We start from the raw sequence: 21,059 nt of genomic DNA, 5'->3' as shown, positions 1-21,059 counted from the left end.
CCTTTCATTTTGAAGTAATATTAAAGTATTCGGTAGAAAAAAGTTGACAAATTATGTAAAATCCTGCACCTTCTACTTGTTGCACAATTTTCCCTCCGTTACTTTTCCCTCCGTTACCATGACCTTTCTTCATAAAAAATCTCATTACTCAAAAAGTAAGAGGTTTTTCAACCTAATCTTGTACCATATGGTAGAAAACTATATGAAGCAAATATTCAAACCAGTTTGTTAAGGATATGTAAGTGAGAACCAAGAGTTATCACTGTTTGGATTTATTGCCCAAAAAGTGCTGCATATTTCATTCCCTCCGTTACCGACATGAGTTTTTTTACTTTTTGTCAACAACTTGAAAGAATATCACAGGTTTAACTTGACCCTGTTGGAGTGTAACTCTTTCCTACATTCTGATACTTTACTTATTTCAATAGTCCCTCTAGTTTCTGAATAAGAGACATTTGAATGTCAAAAATCTGCCCCTGTTTCCCTCCTGTTACCACTTGACCGAACCCAAGGACTGGATGGAATATTTTAAAAAGTGTCTCCAACACTCTGGCTCACTAAGAAATGAGGCCCTATATCCAAAATTTCAGACCCGGCTGAGTCTAATAAGGCCTCGTACAGAGCAGAGTCTAGAGTTGGAATCGAACCCCCCACTGAAAGTTGATGACACAGGCTGCAGAGTATCAGCACTGCACCACCATTGTGTTGTATTCTCCCGTTTGTGTTCTCCTCTGAGCGAGCCTCTGTTACTGCAGTTATGAGCGCTTTGATCAAATACTGTAGTGGGGCTGTTTACATATGCCTCACACTCCTCCATTTGCTGAACGGGCGTTTTGGACTTTTAATCTGAGAAATCCGCATTCACCACCAGCGTCTGGAATCGTCTGCTCGAGTCTGATCTCCTGATGCTTCTCTGCTGGAAATCACTGAGGTGCGGTTCAAAGCGTGCCTTGAATGAACAAACACTGGGAACAAAATACTGGTTTGTTACAGCGAAGGAAACTGCTTCACGCTGCAAGTTTTGAAAGACACCTTGAAGGGATGTTTGGAAATAATAGGCTACTTAAAGGGCCCATATTACACTATTTCCTGATCCGTATAATGTTGTTTCCTCATCAAAAACATATGTGGAGTTGTGTTTCATTCACACAAGTTTAAAGCACAAATCCTGCAAGTTTAGACTTTGTTCTTCTCTTCAACAGAAAACATTTGTGATTAGAGGTGTGCAAAAATATCGAAATATCTATATATCATATAATGTAATGGGATGATACAGAATCGATATAGGCCAGTTTCAGCTGACGTCATTGTTATTAAAAGCCCGTATAATATTTTGGTCAGAGGCAAGAAACACGGTAGCGTCAAACACAGTGCGTAACCTCGCGTATTTCTCCCCGATAATGGTAAATTCCTGCTGCATTATCGGATGCACAAAGGCAAGAAGGAAAATGTCTTTTTCGTATTCCGAGTGAAAAGAACCACTAACGGTGAATTTAACGGCTTTCAAACATCCGCAGAGCAAACGTAGAAGATCCTAACAAACCGTGGACTCCAACAAGTTCAACAACACATCGAGACTCTTGGAGGTTTTCATCTTTTCTGCTGTGAATGGCCCAGGAGTTTCCACCAAGTCATTGTGGATATCGCCCAAGTGAATATTTGTCCAGGTAGTTGGTGATTCAGACCAGAAATTTGGTTTGGTCCACCTTTTGTCGGGGTTGAAAAGGGTGATTTGGCTCCGTCGATGCTTATGACCAATTTCTGGTCAAATGGTCTTGGGTCCTCTGCCGTTAGAGTGGATAAATAACCGGGATCAATACCCTTTACGTGCTTTCTCGCTCCGTCCGTCATGTTGAATTAGTGTTTCTTGCCGCCGACCAAAATAATTCCCAGCATGCAACGCGCGCTTTTGTCAACAATGAAACTCGCCTATAGTGGGGCTGCTGTATCGATATATCTCCAAGAGTATTTTTTGGTATGTTTTACTAAAATATTTTGTTATTGCGCTACAGTTTTGTTGCTTTTTTTAGTAGAAGGAAACTTGTTTATAGCCTGATTCATCAGCCGGTTTCACTTCATAGAAACCGTCTGACCTCGCAGCATCAGGATTCATTCACTCGTACTTTTTTTATTTAACCAATCGCTGCTATTTGGTCATGACGTATATAAAGCACCACTAAAGGGGATAACTATTATATTAAGTTTTTCCCAAATCCCGCAGGAAGAAGGACAATAATGTTTTTCCCCTTGATAAAATTCACCAAACATTCTCTTTGTTCCGGCTTTAAATCCTCGATCTCAGGAATCGTTGCCAACACAGAATGTACGGCTCTTCGCTGATCTGCTGATGCCCTGACTCACCCTTCCAAGGTTTTTACGAACCGTCTAGTGTATTCTGATTCCTGACCTAGTCACTGGAGAGAAATGAAACTGAGTGGAGGCACTAGATGTTGCCAGCCTGTCTAGTTGTTTGCTCCATGTTATTGGAATAAAGCTGCCATGTAAAGACACCATCCTGGGCTGTGGTTCTTACATTGATTCCTCCTAGACTGTCTGGCCTCCCACAAACAGAAAACACTTGTGATTAGGAGTGTGCAAAAATATCGAAATATCTATATATATATATCTATATATATCGTATCATTTAATGTGATGTCAGATATCAGAGATTGTTGTTTCAATATATCATCAAGAGTATTTTTTGGTATATTTTACTAAAATATTTTGTTACAGCGCTACAGTTTTGCTGTTGTTTAGAGAAAAGAAACTCAACATATTTGACATTTTTACATTTTGATGATTAAAATGTTTGTATTTCATTTTAAGTGGTTTAACAAAGACTTTTAGTATCACAGACATGATTTAGCCTTTACTTTTCACTGAACCATATCGAATCGATTTGAAATATACTGTATGGAACCGAAACTGCACTGTATCGAGATAGGAATGTATCGTATCGACAACTTCATAATGATACCCAGTCTCACTGTGTTTTTAACTCAAAGAATCTCAGGGCTTTGTGCTGTGTGCATCTAATTACAAAGCATTTTTATAATTTGCGAACCAGAAAATAAGGCTTTACCAACTCTCTCTCTCACGCTCTGGCCTCTGAAACTTATTTAAAAAAAAAGAAAAAGTGCAAACAAATTTGTCAAGGTGAATAATTAGGATGCAAAGAATGTTTGAGTAGAGTGACCAGATTTTCAATATCAAAAACTGGCACACCCCCCGGTTTGTTGTGGTTGGTAATAATAAAATTGTGAAAGGAGTGCGTAATTAAGCCAGCGTAGTCACATTTTTGGTGTGTTTTTTGTCATTTTTATGCAGCTTTAAAGTAATTTACCTAAACAAATGACAGTTTTTTGCATCTTTTTGCTATTGGCAGGGATCAGGTTGGTCCAAAATAGGGACACCTGCGACGTTTATTTTGTAAAACTTGGACAAATTAATGGTTTTGGATAAATGTTGGGACACAGGGCTCAAAATTGGAACTGAAGAGAATGTTTGGACTGCTGCAAACTGTTAAAAGAACTAGTTTTAGAGTACAGTGAGTGATATTAATCTGATTCATTTTAACACAGTTTGATCGGAGAGAACTGACTTGCTTGGAACTAAAACAGGTGAGATGATTTGCTGTTAAACACGTCTCTCGCTCATAAAATTGACAGTCACAACCCGGCTACTATCAGATTGCAGTTTTTCAGTTTCACACTCTCACTTTTTGTTCAAAATCAAACTCCTAAATAGAACCACGAACGCTCGTATTGATCCCAGGCTCCTGAAAATGCGTCGTCCAAATCCATTTCGTGTTCTCTTAAAACTTTTTGGACGGTGGCTGTGCCTGAACGTCCACACTAGTCCTAACTTCGCGCGCTATTTATGGGTCACGCCGTTTTTAGAGGTGTCCGAATGTCCAGTTGGTGAAAAAGTAGTGCACTCAAAATTTCCCACATTGCACCTTGAAAAATAGTGAGTATTTTTGGTCACTAGAGCGTCAGTATAAACCAAAATGAACTGGGAGAGTTGGGAAAACAATGACAGGAGATTAACTGGGCACAACACGACTGAATGAAGCAGATAAAAGCGCTGGTTTATGACTCTGTACATCCTGATTCTGAATAAAATACTTTAAAATAACAAGTTCTAGTGTTTATACAAGCGCTTATCTAAGCTCTAACTGTTAAAAGTGACAAAAAGCAAATAATCCAGTCCGTTTACGTGAAATCCATCGTGATTATTAGGGCTGGGCATCATTAAAAAGTTGCCAATACGATACAAACCTCGATACAGTGAGCTTTCGATTCAATATGATTCAATACGATATATTTCAAAATCCATTCGATATGATTCAGTAAAAAGTAAAGGCTGTGATACTAAAAGTCTTTGTTAAACCACTTCATGTGCAAAGTTCAGTAAGAGGTAAGAGCGAGAGAGAGAGTTGGTAAAGCCTTATTTTCTGGTTTGCAAATGATGAAAATGTTTTAAGAGTGATTTTTTTTTAGTCTAAAAACACAGTGGAGCACTTCCTGTATCACCACATGAAATCACTACTACGGCTTAAGAAGTTGTCGATACTACACATACCTCGATATGAAGGCCACGATACGATACATATCTCGATACAGTGCACTTTCAGTTTGATATGATATATTTCAAATTGATTCGATACGGTTCAGTAAAAAAATTACGGCTGTGATACTAAAAGTCTTTGTTAAACCACTTTTTGTGCAAAGTTCATATGAAACACAAACATTTTAATCATCAAAACTGTGAAAATGTCAAATGTGTCGCATAAACAAGTTTTCATCCTCTAAACAAGCAAGAAAACTGTAGCTCTGTAACAAAATAATTAAGTAAAATATACCAAAAAATACGCTTGGCGAAATATCGATACAGCAGCCCACGATATCGATACTGTATCATCACATTAAACCAGGGGTGTCAAACTCAAATTCAGAGAGGGCTGAAATAAAAAACTGGAATTAAGTTGTGGGCCAAACAAAATATTTATTGAAAACTTTCAACAACGTCTGCATGATATGTAATGTTAAACCTTTTCTTATTAAAATACATTTTTAATAATAGTTTTGCTTAAACATTGAATCCAGAACAAGCAGAATATAAAATAATAACAACATTTTAAATAAATAATGTCTCTATAGTTTATCTGTAGCCGGCGGGCAGCTCTAATACATGTTTGATATGATCTCGCGGGCCAAATATAATAATATGGTGGGCCAAATTTGGCCCCTGGGCCTGAATTTGACATGTCTGGATTAAAGGATGATTATTATTAATCCATAAACACTCGTCTGACAATCTGATCTGATCATTATTTATGACAGAAATCAAGTTTTATCTGAGTTTAGTAGACTTTTTTCACCCAGACACTAGAGTCACGTGACGCTGCGTGTCCGACTTTCTCTGTGAATAAGTGCACTGTAGAGGGCGCTAAAGAGTGCAGGTCTATGCTGTGAAAGAGGGATTACGAGGGTTTGGTTTCTCGTGCTGCCGCTATTATCATCATATTAGTTTTAAAAAATCAATATTATAGAGCTATTTTCCGCAGCATAATACATGATTGTACCCACGCAGCTTGAGAATCCCGTCGCTTGTAAACCCACGCTGTCGGGCGTTTGAGAGAAGAGGAGACGCGGCAGGATTTGTCGATAGCGCTGACATTAGCCGCCGTGAAAGGACAGTTGTGCAGGAAGAAGGGTGACAAGTCTTAATGCGTCGTTCACGAGAGGGATTAAAAATAGATTAGAAAATGCTGCTTCCGTCGGCCTCTCGCTCACGGGTGTCAGGGCGCGCGACGCCTTTATGTTGGCGCCACAGAACTGTATTTAACCTTAGGAATAACAGGAGGAGGAGGATACGAGTGACAGATGTGGGGCACTGGTGTCTGCGGCGGTTATAAAAAGAGGAGGGTTCTGTCAAGATTAGCTGCGAGGAGGATAAGTAGACAGCGTGTTATTGGTGCTGTGATTTTTCCAACATGTTCTGTTCAAAATGAGGAGAGGTCTACTGTAAGTACACCGTCAGCCTGTACTTTTGTTCTTTCCAAGCAAATATTTGCGTAAGAGATTATACCTGGGGCCTCCGAACGTTTTCCTCCACTGAGCTCCTTTACGAAACAAAAAAGAGGGCGAGACTTTAGGGAACAGTTTGATGCGTATAAAATTTAAAACTATGTCCATTTATTAGTGCACAAAGTTGGGTTTTAAAAGGATTTTTGTACAGTATTAATAGGCCCTTCAAAACTGTAATGTGTTATTTATGACTTGTTAGTGTCATTTCAAAGTGATTCGTTACATTACAATATTACTGTGTTTAAAATGTAAAATATGACACGACTATTGCACTTTTAAGATATTCTCAACAAAAATAATTGTGCGGAGATGCTGAATTTTTGCGCCGTATATGGACTAAACCAGGACTAAACCAGGACTGAACCAGGTCTAAACTGGGACTAAACAATGTCTAAACCAGGACTAAACCAGGACTACTGAACCAGGACTAAACCAGGACTAAACCAGGACTAAACCAGGACTGAACCAGGTCTAAACTGGGACTAAACAATGTCTAAACCAGGACTAAACCAGGACTGGACCGAGGACTGAACCAGGACTAAACCAGGTCTAAACTAGGTCTAAACCCGGACTAAACCAGGACTAAAACAGGTCTAAACCAGGATTAAACAAGGACTAAACCAGGTCTAAACCAGGTCTAAACCAGGACTGAACCGAGGACTGAACTAGGTCTAAATCAGGTCTAAACCAAGTCTAAACCAGGACTAAACCAGGACTAAAACAGGTCTAAACCAGGACTGAACCAGGACTAAATCCTGTCTAAACCAGGACTAAACAAGAAGAGAACCAGGTCTAAACCAGGACTGAACCAGGTCTAAACCAGGTCAAAACCAGGGCTAAACCAGGACTAAACCAGGTCTAAACCAGGTCTAAACCAGGACTAAACCAGAACAGAACCAGATCTAAACCAGATCTACATCAGGACTAAACCAAGTCTAAACCAGGTCTAAGCCAGGACTGAAACGAGGACTGAACCAGGTCTAAACCAGGCCTAAACCAGGACTAAGCCAGAACAGAACCAGGACTAAGCCAGAACTAAACCAGGTCTAAACCAGGATTAAACCAGGACTGAACTAGGATTGAACCAGAACTAAATGAGGTCTAAACCAAGTCTAAACCAGGACTAAACCAGGACCAAACCAGGACTAATCTTGGACTAGGATTTGGACTTGGACTAGAACCGCCCCTGAGAGAACCCTGAGTCCTGTGGAGCAGCGCGATCGGGCGTCAGCTGCGATTCGCCCCGTGGTGGAGCGCGGATTTCTGCGTTTGGTCCTTTCGCCCGCGGTCACCCGACGGTCTACGCGGCCTGCATCAGAACCTCCGCGTTTCTGAACAAAAAGATGTGGTTTTACACGTTTCCAGATAACGCGGGCGCATTCACACATTCACCGCGCTCCCGTTTGAGCTGCTGCTTTGGTCCACTCTGAGCCCACACTTCGCCTCCCTCTTTCCGAACACAAAACCCATTATTAGAAGTGTGCACTCGCAGCCACTCTTCGCACCTCTGTATTATTTATCCGTGTCGCCGGTCGCCCACACGTTCGTAAATAAGCTGCATATTTCATGGGCTTTGTGCGGCTCCAGTCAATAATTGAACGCTTCTCCGCACGCTCGCTCCCCGAGTTCACGCCGGTTGTTTACATGTCGTGGTTTACTTCTGCGTTTCATTTAGAGGAGGGATGGAAAGACGGAGAGAGAGAGAAAGAAAGAGAAAGACGGAGAGATGAGAAGGTGGAGCTGCTTCTGCGTTTAATTTAAAGGTGCACTGTGTAACTTTTCTAGCGAATTCAAGCCAGTATCCCGGTGATGAGAAACCAGAACACTGTGGACTTTTATGTAGCGGATAATACTCCCTACAACTGTACAACTCACCCTTATGTAATAGATAATACTCCCTACAACTGTACAACTCACCCTTATGTAATAGATAATACTCCCTACAACTGTACAACTCAATCTTATGTAAGAGATAATACTCCCTACAACTGTGCAACAACTCACCTTTATGTAACAGATAATACTCCCTACAACTTTGCAACAACTCACCCATATGTACCAGATAATACTCCCTACAACTGTACAACTCACCTTTATGTAACAGATAATACTCCCTACAACTGAACAACAACTCACCCTTATGTAACAGATAATGCTCCCTACAACTGTACAACAACTCACCCGTATGTACCAGATAATGCTCCCTACAACTGTACAAAACACCCTTATGTGACAGATAATACTCCCTACAACTGTACAACAACTCACCCGTATGTACCAGATAATGCTCCCTACAACTGTACAAAACACCCTTATGTGACAGATAATACTCCCTACAACTGTACAATAACTACACCTTATGTAACAGATAATACTCCCTACAACTGTACAACAACTCACCCGTATGTACCAGATAATGCTCCCTACAAGTGTACAAAACACCCTTATGTGACAGATAATGCTCCCTACAACTGTACAATAACTACACCTTATGTAACAGATAATACTCCCTACAACTGTACAACAACTCACCCGTATGTACCAGATAATGCTCCCTACAACTGTACAAAACACCCTTATGTGACAGATAATGCTCCCTACAACTGTACAACAACTCACCCTTATGTAACAGATAATACTCCCTACAAGTGTACAACAACTCACCCTTTGACCTCTTGGTTAAGAGACTGAGACCGCAACCAGACCAGGACTGAGACCGCAACCAGACCAGGCCCAAAGCAGGACTGAGACTGGGACTGAGACCGGTTCAGTCCTGGTTTAGACCTGTTTTAATACTGTTTTAGTCCTGGTTCAGTCCTGGTTCAGTCCTGGTTCAGTCCGTATGCGGCGCAAAAGTCCGACATTACAGTTTAAGTCACAAAAACGGAGAAACGGTCGTTATCCGTTTTTTTCCATTTTTCATTTAAGCACAAAATCGAAAACTGAAAAAAACAAATTTGGTTCTGGAGCCAAATAATAAAGAAACTTATCGCTTTTTCATTTTCTTTTTGTCGCTTTTATTTTGAGAAACGAACGAACGAACGACACACCGATCTTTAATCATACACTTTTCTAAAACCCGCCTCTCTACACCTTTCCTCCTCTGCACTGGAACTTTCTCGGCTGCTTACACGGATAAAGATGACAGATTTTCCTCCCACATTTGTGTCTATTTAAAGCTGCTTCACAGGCTTTTCGAGAGGGGCTATCTGCGCGCAACATCGCACTAATAAGCGATTATTAAATTCCTCTTCTGATGGGACTTTCTTGAGAGGATCTTGTCCCCGTGAAGAGCGTTAGAGGTTTATTAGCGCTGCTGCTGGCATCTTCGCGTAAGCATATCAAGACATTTTAGTCTAATAGGCCGTCAAATGCTCCCCGCTGGGCTAAAACCATGCCTGGAGGATTCTCTTTTTTCCCCCCACATAAAGGTAAATGGCATGCTTACAGATAATGGACTCCTTCAATTATAGCTCTGCGTGAGTCCAATTAAGATTTCTGATCATGCTGAATATGTAATAGGCGAAATAAGTGCTCCGTAGAAGACCATTAAGAGTTATAACGGCTCTCGAAGGGAATCGGGCACTTTGGAATAGCTCGTAAATCATTCGGTTTATCCTGTTAATGTCTAAATCCCTCGTCGTGGTCTAATTGCGGTTCTAATTACGTCTGATGCGTCTGCGCCCATAGGAGTACATATTTACATAGTATACATTAAAGGTCCGATGTTACGCAGTATTGACTCTGAAAGACGGAACCTCGTCGAAAACACGCCCGGAGTTGTGTTTCGCTTCATTCACACGTGTTTGAGTAACGCTGGATTATTCTACATTTATGTCTTCGAAGCTCAAAATGCTCCGTTCCACGTTATGATGTCACGAAGAGGTAGTTTTCAAGTTAAGAGCAACAGAGTATAAAAGTATAACCTCTTTATATCATCAAATACAGAAATATTGGTTCAGCTTGATAATTAATAGTTACAAATACATTTCCTGGATCATTCATATGATCTCCATGATGTCTCCAGTAGATTAGATACTGTAATGTTCTGCTCACTGGTCTCTCCAAACGAGCTGTGAGACGCTGCAGAACATCCAGAACATCCAGAACGCTGCAGCTCGGGTCCTGACTCGAACTAGGAAGTACGAGCACATAAGTCCTGGTCTCAGGTCTCTGCACTGGCTCCTGTGGCTCAGAGACTTTAAAGCAGCTCTGCTTGTACAAGTGTCTCCATGGCCGAGCACCAAAGTCCATCTGTGACATGTTAGTGTCATATGAACCATCTCGCACTCTGAGGAGCTCAGGGACCGGCCTCCTGCTGGTGCCCAGAGTCACGACTAAACAAGGGGAGTCAGAGTTTCAGGTTCATGCAGCTAAAACCTGGAACAGTCTGAACATGTGAGACAGACTCTTCTGTGACGCTGTTTAAATCCAGGCTCAAAACATTTCTGTTTAACTGTGCATAAAACAGAAAGGTTTTCATTCCTGCACTCTTCTCTCCAATTTATGTCTCTCTTTTTTAATTTTAATCTTCATGATTATTTATGTTTTGATTTGTTTTTATTATGATTTTAATGTATTTCTTATTCTGTAAAGCACTTTGAATTACTTTGTGTACGAATTGTGCTGTACAAATAAACTTGCCTATGAACAGTCTGTGTTTTCCTGTAGTTTCCTCACCACAAACCGACCTGGAGTTCGAGTCCAGTGAGGTTCATTTGGTCTTCCGATAATTTATGTTAACTTAATTAATTTATGTTAACCCAATATTTGTTCAACTTAAAGTGTTGAAAATGCAGGATATTGTTGACTTAAGTCTCCTCAAAGTCATGTATAAAGCAAAGTGTAATTTATTACCTGTAAATATTCAAAAAACTGTTTGAGATGAGAACAAAACACAACAATTTAAAAGGAACCTACATGTTTAAAAAACCCAGATTCAGAACCAAGGTTATGGAGCGAAGTGTCGCTGTGAAAGAAGTTCACTTATGGAAAAGTCTTGACAAAGAAATAAAAGAATCAAGTACAATGACGACATTTAAAAAACATATAAAATCGAATACACTGTGTCTGTATGAAAAAGAAAACTAAGTTGTGTATAATAATGAAGATTTACTGTTTGCAATTGATCAATAATTGTGCCTGAACTGATCTGGAATGTTTAGTGACGATCGGTGTTGATGTTTTGTCTTGAAAAAGGAAAGGGGGGCAGAGAACATAAGATTTTTTCTTCTTTCTGCTCCTTTTCATTCATTTCTTGTGTGTTTGATGTTGTGACACTGTCGATGTCTTTTTATGCTTTAAGAATGAAATAAATAAATAAAAAAATAAATGTTATGTTTATGTAATTAATAAAACACACATCGGGGAAACAGGGAGGGCGTTCAGTACACGAAAAATGGAACATAGGACAGAATGTGAGAAGGAAACAGAGCAACGAAACACAAAGCAGAACAGGAACAACTCAAATCGGCCATTTGTGACACTGTAAAAGAGAGAAGCACATTATGGACTGAGATGGATTTAAAAGGCAATCAAAATACAGAAACATGCACACGGGACAATAAACCAGGACGAGGGGCTTTTTTACTCTCACACACCTGGGATTCTGTCCTGAGGAAGTGGGACTGCAGATGTCGCTGTCGTCCTGCCTCCACCGGTAGGAAGACAGCACCAAAACCTGTTTAAATCATCTGAGCGACATGTCACAGCAGCATCACGTGACTCTGAGGAAGTCCGCAGGGAACAGGCGAAAGTGTCACGTATGAAAACAAAGTCCTGGAGTTTTTTCCATATTTCGATTGCCTCTTTAATCCAGCGACGGCGTTTGTTTTCCTCTGTCCCAGTGATGTTTGCTCCATCCCGGTCCAGAATGTGCTTCTCTCTTTTACACTGGTCAAAAAGCTGATTCGAGTTGTTCCTGTTCTGCTTTGTGTTTTGTTCCTCTGTTTCCTTCTTACATTCTGTCCTATGTTTCATTTTTAGTGCACTGAACACCCTCCCTGTTTCCCCGATGTGTGTTTTATTAATTACATAAACATAACATAAATTAATTAAGTTAACATAAATTCTTGGAAAACTAAATGAACCTCACTGGACTCGAACTCCAGGTCTGTTTGTGGTGAGGAAACTACAGTAAAACACAGACTGTTCATATGAATGACCAAGGAAATTTATTTTTAACTGTTAAATATTAAGCTGACCAAGTATTTCTATATTTGATGATATAAAGAGGTTATACTGTACATAAGTGGCCTTAAACTGTGTTTCTTATAAAAATATACCTGTCTATTAGTCCCACAGTACGGCATTAAACAAATATACAGCATTACTGGTGTCTTTATTACAATACCTTAAAAAACATGGATTCTTACTGTGACTAGGATCACCACTTCACGCTTACTTCATAGTAAATACCCGCGTGTCTCCATGGAGATGGATAAGTTGAATTACCTCACTGTGGAACATTCTTGCTCTTATTTGACTTGACTAGTTTTATTGTCTTAACGAGGACTAGTGGAGTTAAGTGGAGTTTTATTTTATATTTTCTATTGGATGTTTTATTTGTATTGTGCAGCACTTTGGAAAACTGTTTTGTTTATGAAATGTCTCTAGAAATAAAGTGGATATGACTCACGTCATATAAACCTCAAAAATAACAATAAGTTCAAATATTTGTGCAGAGAAACGCAAATTTATTACAGAAATCTTTTTTAATGGATGAACTCTTTCTTTTACAAAATATTATAATATTATGAACAAACTGAAACTTTAAGAAAAATTCAATGTCAACACAATGTTTTAACATGAACTTGTATGCAAACAGGAATAAGTCCATTTTCCTTGTAAAATCCTGCACTCGGCTCCACTTTTCTCATTTTGGACATTTTTCTGATGAGGGTGTCACGGTCAACAGTCAAAACGATCGTCCTTTAAGAGCGTTTGGAAAGAGACAAGTCTTCATTTGTGCTGCTCTGGTGGGAGGGGCCACGTACAGAGGCGCTGGAGACGCTGCTATGCTGAGTGGAGCAAAAAATTACCAATATTTTAATAGTAAATATAATTAAAATATTTTAGTAGAAAATCACCCAAGGGCCACATTAAAGGTCTTGGAGGGCCGGATCTGGCCCCTGGGCCTTATGTTTGACACCTGTGCACTAGACGGTTCGCAAAAACCTCAAAAGTGCGAGTCCGGGCACCGGCCAGTCAGCGAAGAGCCACATATTCTGATTCCCGAGATCGAGGATTTAAAGGCAGAACAAAGAGAATGTTTGGTGAATTTCATCAAGGGGAAAGACGTTATTGCCCTTCTTCCAACGGCGCATTACATATGTCACGACCAAACAGCAGCGATTGGTTAAATAAAAAATGACCTGCCTGACACTGAGCGAACGAATCCTAATGCTGTGAGGTCAGACGGTTTCTACGAAGTGAACCGAAGTTAAACCGGTTGATGAATCAGGTTAGGTGTCCGGACCTCCATCAGAAAAGTTACACAATGCAGCTTTAACAGCGCACCCTGATACACGCAAACACAGTACGTACATGTGAGCAGTGTTGGGAAGGTGACTTTTAAAATGTAATCCCCTACAGATTACAGATTACATACCACAGAATGTAGTTTGTAACATAATCCATTAAATTACTTAAAGTGAGAAATGTAATCTGAATACTTTGATTACTTGATTTGCTGTAGAGAAGCAAAGATGAGGATATCGTAACATGAGATGTTTTGTCTGTTAAAAGAAAATAAAAAGCCCAAACTTTACTGAACCAAATTAAAAATATTATTGATAGAAGACGAGGAGTCACACTTTTAGTCTTGGTTTAGTCCTGGTTTTAGACCTGGTTTAGACCTGGTTTTAGTCCTGGTTTAGACCTGGTTTTAGTCCTGGTTTAGAACCTGGTTTAGTCCTGGTTTAGACCTGGTTTAGATCCTGGTTTACCTGGTTTAGACCTGGTTTTAGATTCTGGTTTAGACTTGGTTTTTAGTTAGACCTGGTTTAGACCTGGTTTAGTCCTGGTTTAGACCTGGTTTAGTCCTGGTTTAGACCTGGTTTAGATCTAGTTTAGACCTGGTTTTAGTTCTGGTTTAGACTTGGTTTTACTCCTGGTTTAGTCCTGGTTTAGTCCTGATTAAGACCTGGTTTAGATCTAGTTTAGACCTGGTTTTAGTCCTGGTTTAGTCCTGGTTTAGACCTGGTTTAGATCTAGTTTAGACCTGGTTTTAGTTCTGGTTTAGACTTGGTTTTACTCCTGGTTTAGTCCTGGTTTTGTCCTGATTAAGACCTGGTTTAGATCTAGATTAGACCTGGTTTTAGTCCTGGTTTAGTCCTGGTTAAGACCTGGTTTAGTCCTGGTTTAGACCTGGTTTAGTCCTGGTTTAGACCTGGTTTAGATCTAGTTTAAACCTGGTTTTAGTTCTGGTTTAGACTTGGTTTACTCCTGGTTTAGTCCTGTTTTATCCTGATTAAGATCCTGGTTTAGATCTAGTTTCCTGGTTTTAGTCCTGGTTTAGTCCGGTTTTTGGTTTACCTGGATTCCTGGTTTAGATCTAGTTTAGACCTGGTTTTAGTCCTGGTTTAGTCCTGGTTTTAGTCCAGGTTTAGACCTGGTTTAATCCTGGTTTAGTCCAGGTTTAGATCTAGTTTAGACCTGGTTTTAGTCCTGATTTAGAATTGGTTTTAGACTTGGTTTAGTGTTTGGCAATGAGTGGAATTATGGGGGGGGGGGGAAAAAAAAGGGATTTAGCCCAAAATGTGAAAACAGGAAAATACCCCCGTGTAATCCATTTATTTCAACAAAGTAACTGTAATCCAATTACCACTCATTGAAACAGTAACTGTAACCGAATACAGTTACTCATAATTTGTACTCTGATTCCATAACTCTGGTACATGTAATCTGTTACTCCCAACACTTTGTGTGAGTGTGAACATCACGTCCTTATCCAGCCTGTAAACAGCTGAAGATGAAGTGTCTTATCTTTCTTTATGTGGACAAATGGATGTGACATAAATGACGTGTAAACATATCGGCAGTAACAGGCGCTCCTCCTCATGTGTCGTTTCAAATTATGCTGTTTTTAAATTAAAACGCCCGAGGACGCACTCAGCCGCACTAATGCATCTGCCCACACACTTACTTAATGTATATTATAATTGTTTCGCCTATAGATTTGGTGTATAGCTGGAATTGTTCTCCTACTTGTCAATATAAGCATTTCCATTTCCTCTAAGGTTATAAAAGTCCCAGATTACTATAAAATATGACTATTTTCTGATCATGTTGCAATGTTCTTTCCTCATCAAAAACATACCTGGAGTTTTTTTTTTTTTTTTGTTTCGTTCACATGTTTAACCTCCGAGGACCTGAACTCTTGCGGCTTTATTGATTTCTCTTTGTTATTTGGGCTGACGTGAACAACAAAGAAGTATATTTTTACATGTTACAAGGAGTTTCTGTGAAGAATTATGTCCACATACAACATTATTTTTATGTTTTAATCATTTTGATGGAACACAATAAAGTCACAATTGAATAATGATTTGCAAAAACTATTCATTAAGTACTTGAACAACCCAAAATGTGTTGTACGCCCGGTCCTAGGAGGTTAACGCACAAACGCTTCATATTTAGGCTGAGTCTCAAAGCGGAAATACTCTGTTCCACCTTATGATGTCAATGGAAATCCAGTCCAACCATTTTATTTATATAACGCATTTAAAAAACATGACAGTTTCCAAAGTGCTGCACAAATTAATACAATAAAAGACAGTAAATAAATAAAACAATAAATAATTTTTTTTTTAAATGATTGAAATTAAACAAATAATAATAAATAAATACATAAAAATAAATAAATACATAAAATAAAATAAATTCATAAAATAAAAAAAATATTTATATTATTATTATTATTTTATTATTTTATTTTTTTAATTAAATAAAAGATACAGAGGACCACGCATCTCATCTCTTAAAAGAATAAAAGTGGGTCCTAAGACGAGACTTCAAATACTCCACTGTGGGGGTTGTTGGGACTAGGGTTGTCCCGATCTGATCATGTGATCGGAAATCGGCGCCGATCACGTGACTGCGGACTTCGGATTGGATTTCACAGACTTACCTAAATGTTTCAAATATAATGCACCTGTTTCCATATAATATCAAATATACAAAGTGTAGATTGTGCAGAGTCTCAGGTCTGATCTGGTTCTGGTCTGGTTCCTGTTTTGTCCAGTTCATTAAGTTTACTAAGTTACACATTCCAAGACCAGACTGGGGTAAAAGTCAAGATTTTCAACAATGATGGTTCATGGTTAGAAAAGTGAATCAAATTAAAGTTTTGGACATTTGATTTTTCACAAGTTCAGCCCAAATACACATTGAAATCAACACAATCTGATCCCGCACACATCCTGGATCTTATTCTTTGCTCTTAGTTCATTTCATAATTTTTACAGAAGTATCGGATCGGGACTCGGTATCGGGAGATACTCAAAATCAAATGACTCAGACTCGGGGGCAAAAAAATGTGATTGGGACATCCCTATTTGGAACGTGGGGGGGGGGTTGGATTTGGATTTATTTATGTTATTGTTATTAAAAAATATGGATTATTATTTGGTTTGAATATTAACTGAAAGCAACTGAAAAAGGTTCAAAAAATGGATTGTAAATGGCGCAAATGAAGACCCTCCCAGAGCAAATATCTGATGTTTTTTTGTTTTTTTTTACTCCATCCACAGGTGAGGTTCAAACATGTTACCCTCTGGTTTGTGGGAGAACATTAAACACACTACACCACAGTATTCTCAGTGAGTCGTGTATTTGCTGAGTGGACATTGGCCTGTACCTGCGGAAGCCTCCGGTCAGAGTCACCAGAGCGTTTGGGGCCACACTCCAGACCGTCTCCCCGATCAGAGCCTCCACGGCCCGGGCCTCGTCAGCTCTCATCCCCCTGGAGAGGTCGGAATAGTGGAGGAAACCTGGAGAGAGAGAAAGTTAAAACATTAAACATTTACGATTTAATATAACGTGACTGATGGTTATGATTTTAAAGATGATTAAAAATGAGCTGAACATTGGAGGCAGAAATGGAAAATATCAGACTATATTTTTTTCTTAAAGGAGACATAAAATGCAAATTGTACTTTTAAGCATGTATAATGGTTTTCCTTTGGTTACTCAAAGTTCTAAAATGTTCAAAAATGTGCCGCAGTGGGACAGCAGTGGCTCTGAAAACTCCTGCTGTGTCCATAAAACCGCTGTCACACCTTGAGGATTTACCCAGCGTATGGCGACGTATGAAAAGTTTGGCAAATACACTGGCGCACGTCGGATAAGTTCTAGGTAAGTACTGTATAAGTTCTGAGCAGCTGAAGCACGCTGGCATACGGCGACATACGGCAAGGTCGTCGAAAAATTTTGAGCATGCTGAAAATTTCGCGTCGTATGTCAGCGTATGTTTATACGTCCTGCATACGCGGGCCATAAGCTGTAGGTAAGTTATGCGATCGTTGACGCACGTTAATTGTAAGTTTCTCATAAGTCCAAATACGTTGAGAAAATGTGTAGCATACACATGACTTATGAGCAACGTGTTTTGAACCTGTGTGTCACTTATATCGAACTTATCTCCAACACAGACGTATTTGACATGTTCCAGACGACCGCAGAACTTACTGAACGTTAGGGCTGGGTATCATTGAGAAGTTGCCAATACGATACATATCTTGATACATAGGCCACGATACGATACAGTGAGCTTTCGATTCAATATGATATATTTCAAATCAATTCGATACAGTTCAATAAAAATAAAGGCTAAATCATGTCTGTGATACTAAAAGTCTTTGTTAAACCACTTTTTGTGCAAAGTTCATATGAACCAATAAACATTTAATTCATCAAAACAGTGAAAATGTCAAATGTGTCGCATAAAAAAGTTTCCTTCCTCTAAACAAGCAACAAAACTGTAGCTCTTTAACAAAATAATTTAGTAAAATATACCAAAAAGTACTCTTGGTGATATATCGATACAGCAGCCCACGATATCAATACTGTATCATCACATTAAGCAATACGATATCGATATTTCAATATTTTTGCTCACCCCTACTGAACGTGTTTCTAACTTGTAGCTACCGTATAATGGCGTTTTATAGCCTTTTAATAGGCGACGAGACGTGATCGTCGGCGATAAGCTGCCGTGCGCTATGCATAGGTTAGACCAGGGGTGTCAAACTCATTTTGGTCCGGGGGCCATATCCAACCTACTTTGATCCCAAAGGGGCCGGATCAGAAAACTCATGACATATAAACCCCAAAAATAACAATAAGTTCAAATATTTGTGCAGAGAAACACAAATCTATTACAGGAATCTTTTTAATTGATGAACTCTTTCTTTTACAAAATATTATAAGATTATGAACAACCTGAAACTTTAAGAAAATTGCAATTTCAACACAATGTTTTAACATGAACTTGTGCAAATTTTGTTGATGAGGGTGTCACGGTCAACAGTCAAAACGATCGTCTTTTAAGAGCGTTTGGAAAGAGACAAGTCTTCATTTGTGCTGCTCTGGTGGGAGGGGCCACGTACAGAGACACTAGAGACGCTGCTGTGATAAACACCACAGAAAATTACCAATATTTTAATTTAAATATTTAAGTTGAAAATCAGCCAAGGGCCAGATTAAAGGTCTTGGAGGGCCGGATCTGGCCCCCGGGCCTTATGTTTGACACCTGTGGGTTAGACTGTCGTTTGGCATAAGTCGGGGACGCTGGCAACACGTTAAGCATTAGTTGGTGTAAGTTATCTGTAAGTTATCAAAACGTTCTATATAAGTTACTAAAGCGTTATGTATATGTCCAACTCGTTATGAATGCGCTATGTATACGCCCAAAATTGATGTATGCCAGTGTTTTAGGGAGATTCTGGTACGGCGGCATACATTTTCTAAATCGTCAAGGTGTGACAGGGCCTTAAGCAAGACACTTCACCCATTTTGACCTACTGTTACTACTATGGTTGGTTGCAGCCTCACTTTCATCAGTCTGTCCCAGGGCAGCTGTGGCGATTAACAGTCTTTTACCACCACCAACTGAGGCATGAATGAAAGGTGCAATGTAAATTACTTTGAGTGTCTTAAAAGGTGCAGTAGAAATCCAGTGCATTGTATTATTAGAAGTCAGTGGACCTTAATGTTGTAATCAAGACCGCGCTAATCGAGTCAAGACCAGGACAAGACCACAGGGTCCCGAGACCAGGACAAGACCAAGACCAAGACAGAGACTTTTAAAGGTCGAAAATGAGACCGAGACCACGGCCCACTGAGACCAAATCAAGCCCATCTTTGTTATTTTCGACATTTATTTGTATTTTACAGTTATTTTGGCACTTTTTTTTTTAAATAAATCTATCTCCGTTTGATCTGGTTAATGTTAATTTAGGCTTAAAATAGGCCAAACAAACTGTGCTGCACTGAAACACTCCAGGCCCCTTTTCTGGACCTTAACCCACAGTTTGAGAACCCCTTCTTTAATCCCACTTTCACTGCCACTTTACAGAAAATAAATTCAAAGTGAACTTCATAAGATTTACATTTTCTTACAGGTTTTGCAGTGATATTCAGCCTCTGCACATTTACTGGCCGTAATGAAATATGATCACACTCGTCGAGTATTAGACCTCGAGTCAGAGAAAAGGCCGAGACCAAACTCCATCAAGACCGAGACAAGGCCGAGTCCAAGACAAGACCGAGACCAAACGCCATCAAGACCGAGACAAGACTGAGTCCAAATACGGTCGAGTCCATGACAACACAGAGACCAAGTGCCATTAAGACTGAGACAAGACCGAGTCCAAGACAAGACCAAGTCCAAACGCCATTAAGACCAAGACAAGACCGAGTCCAAATGCACTCAAATCCAAGACAAGACCGAGACCAAACACCATCAAGACTGAGACAAGACTGAGTCCAAATATGCTCGAGTCCAAGACAAGATCGAGTCCAAGACAAGACCGAGACCAAACGCCATCAAGACCGAGACAAGACAGAGTCCAAATATGCTTGAGTCCAAGACAAGACCAAGACCAAACACCATCAAGACTGAAACAAGCCTGAGTCAAAATACGCTCGAGTCCAAGACAAGACCGAGTCCAAGACAAGACCGAGACCAAACGCCATCAAGACCGAGACAAGACCGAGACCAAATATGCTCGAGTCCAAGACAAGACCAAGACCAAACGCCATGAAGACCGAGACAAGACCGAGTCCAAATATGCTTGAGTCCAAGACAAGACCGAGACCAAGCGCCATGAAGACCGAGACAAGACCGAGTCCAAATGCACTTAAAAAAACGGTCTCGAGACCAAGACCAGTCTCGAATACTACAACACCTGTGGACCTGTCTCTGTTACTCAGTCCTTTTTGGAATCTAGGTCAATATTGTAGTTTCAAATGAACAAACTGTAGAATCATGACTTACATTTGTGAGTTTTCTCCACGTAGAAAAAAAAAAAAGTCATCTTCTTTAGATAAACAGAAAAATAGATGGATATACTTTATTCATCCCAAAGCAAATAGACAGCAAAGCAAACCTAACAGCCACTTTTATTACAATTTAAAAATATTAAATAAACAACCTTTTAAAATTCTAATTAATTAAATACTAGAACACTTGAGTTTGTGGTTTTGTTTTAATATTTATTTTGCCTTGAAATTTGCAATGGCATCAGCATTGAGACACAAAAATCTCCAGTGAAGTATTCATTTTATTTGTGTACTTTTTAACAGGTTTTCACTTCCACCCGCAGCTCCCTGTTCACTGCCTTATTTTTAAATATTTATTCATTTTCGCAGGACTCAGTAAAAACGCACAGAGGTAAAATTGGACAGGAAGTAGTGATGCCGGGTGCTCTTGTGCGCAGAGATTATTCAATTTTTCAGCACTTCAGT

At 39.6% G+C, this 21,059-nt stretch overlaps 1 protein-coding gene across 4 annotated transcripts in view; it reads right to left on the bottom strand.

Annotated features, from left to right (window-relative positions):
- Positions 1-21,059, bottom strand: part of dntt (deoxynucleotidyltransferase, terminal) — a 306,321-nt gene that overhangs the window by 178,907 nt on the left and 106,355 nt on the right. For all 4 annotated transcript variants that reach the window (XM_055162795.1, XM_055162798.1, XM_055162796.1 and 1 more), the window contains exon 7: positions 16,951-17,083. In XM_055162795.1, the coding sequence (XP_055018770.1) occupies positions 16,951-17,083 (133 nt within the window). The remainder of the gene's footprint in view (positions 1-16,950; positions 17,084-21,059) is intronic.

Source organism: Boleophthalmus pectinirostris, unplaced genomic scaffold (assembly GCF_026225935.1).
Source record: "Boleophthalmus pectinirostris isolate CB_2022bp ecotype Guang Dong unplaced genomic scaffold, ASM2622593v1 HiC_scaffold_5, whole genome shotgun sequence".
In the NCBI taxonomy this organism is placed as follows: domain Eukaryota; kingdom Metazoa; phylum Chordata; class Actinopteri; order Gobiiformes; family Gobiidae; genus Boleophthalmus; species Boleophthalmus pectinirostris.
Note: the sequence above shows the minus strand (reverse complement) of the source record. Positions and strands in the feature narration are given on the sequence as shown.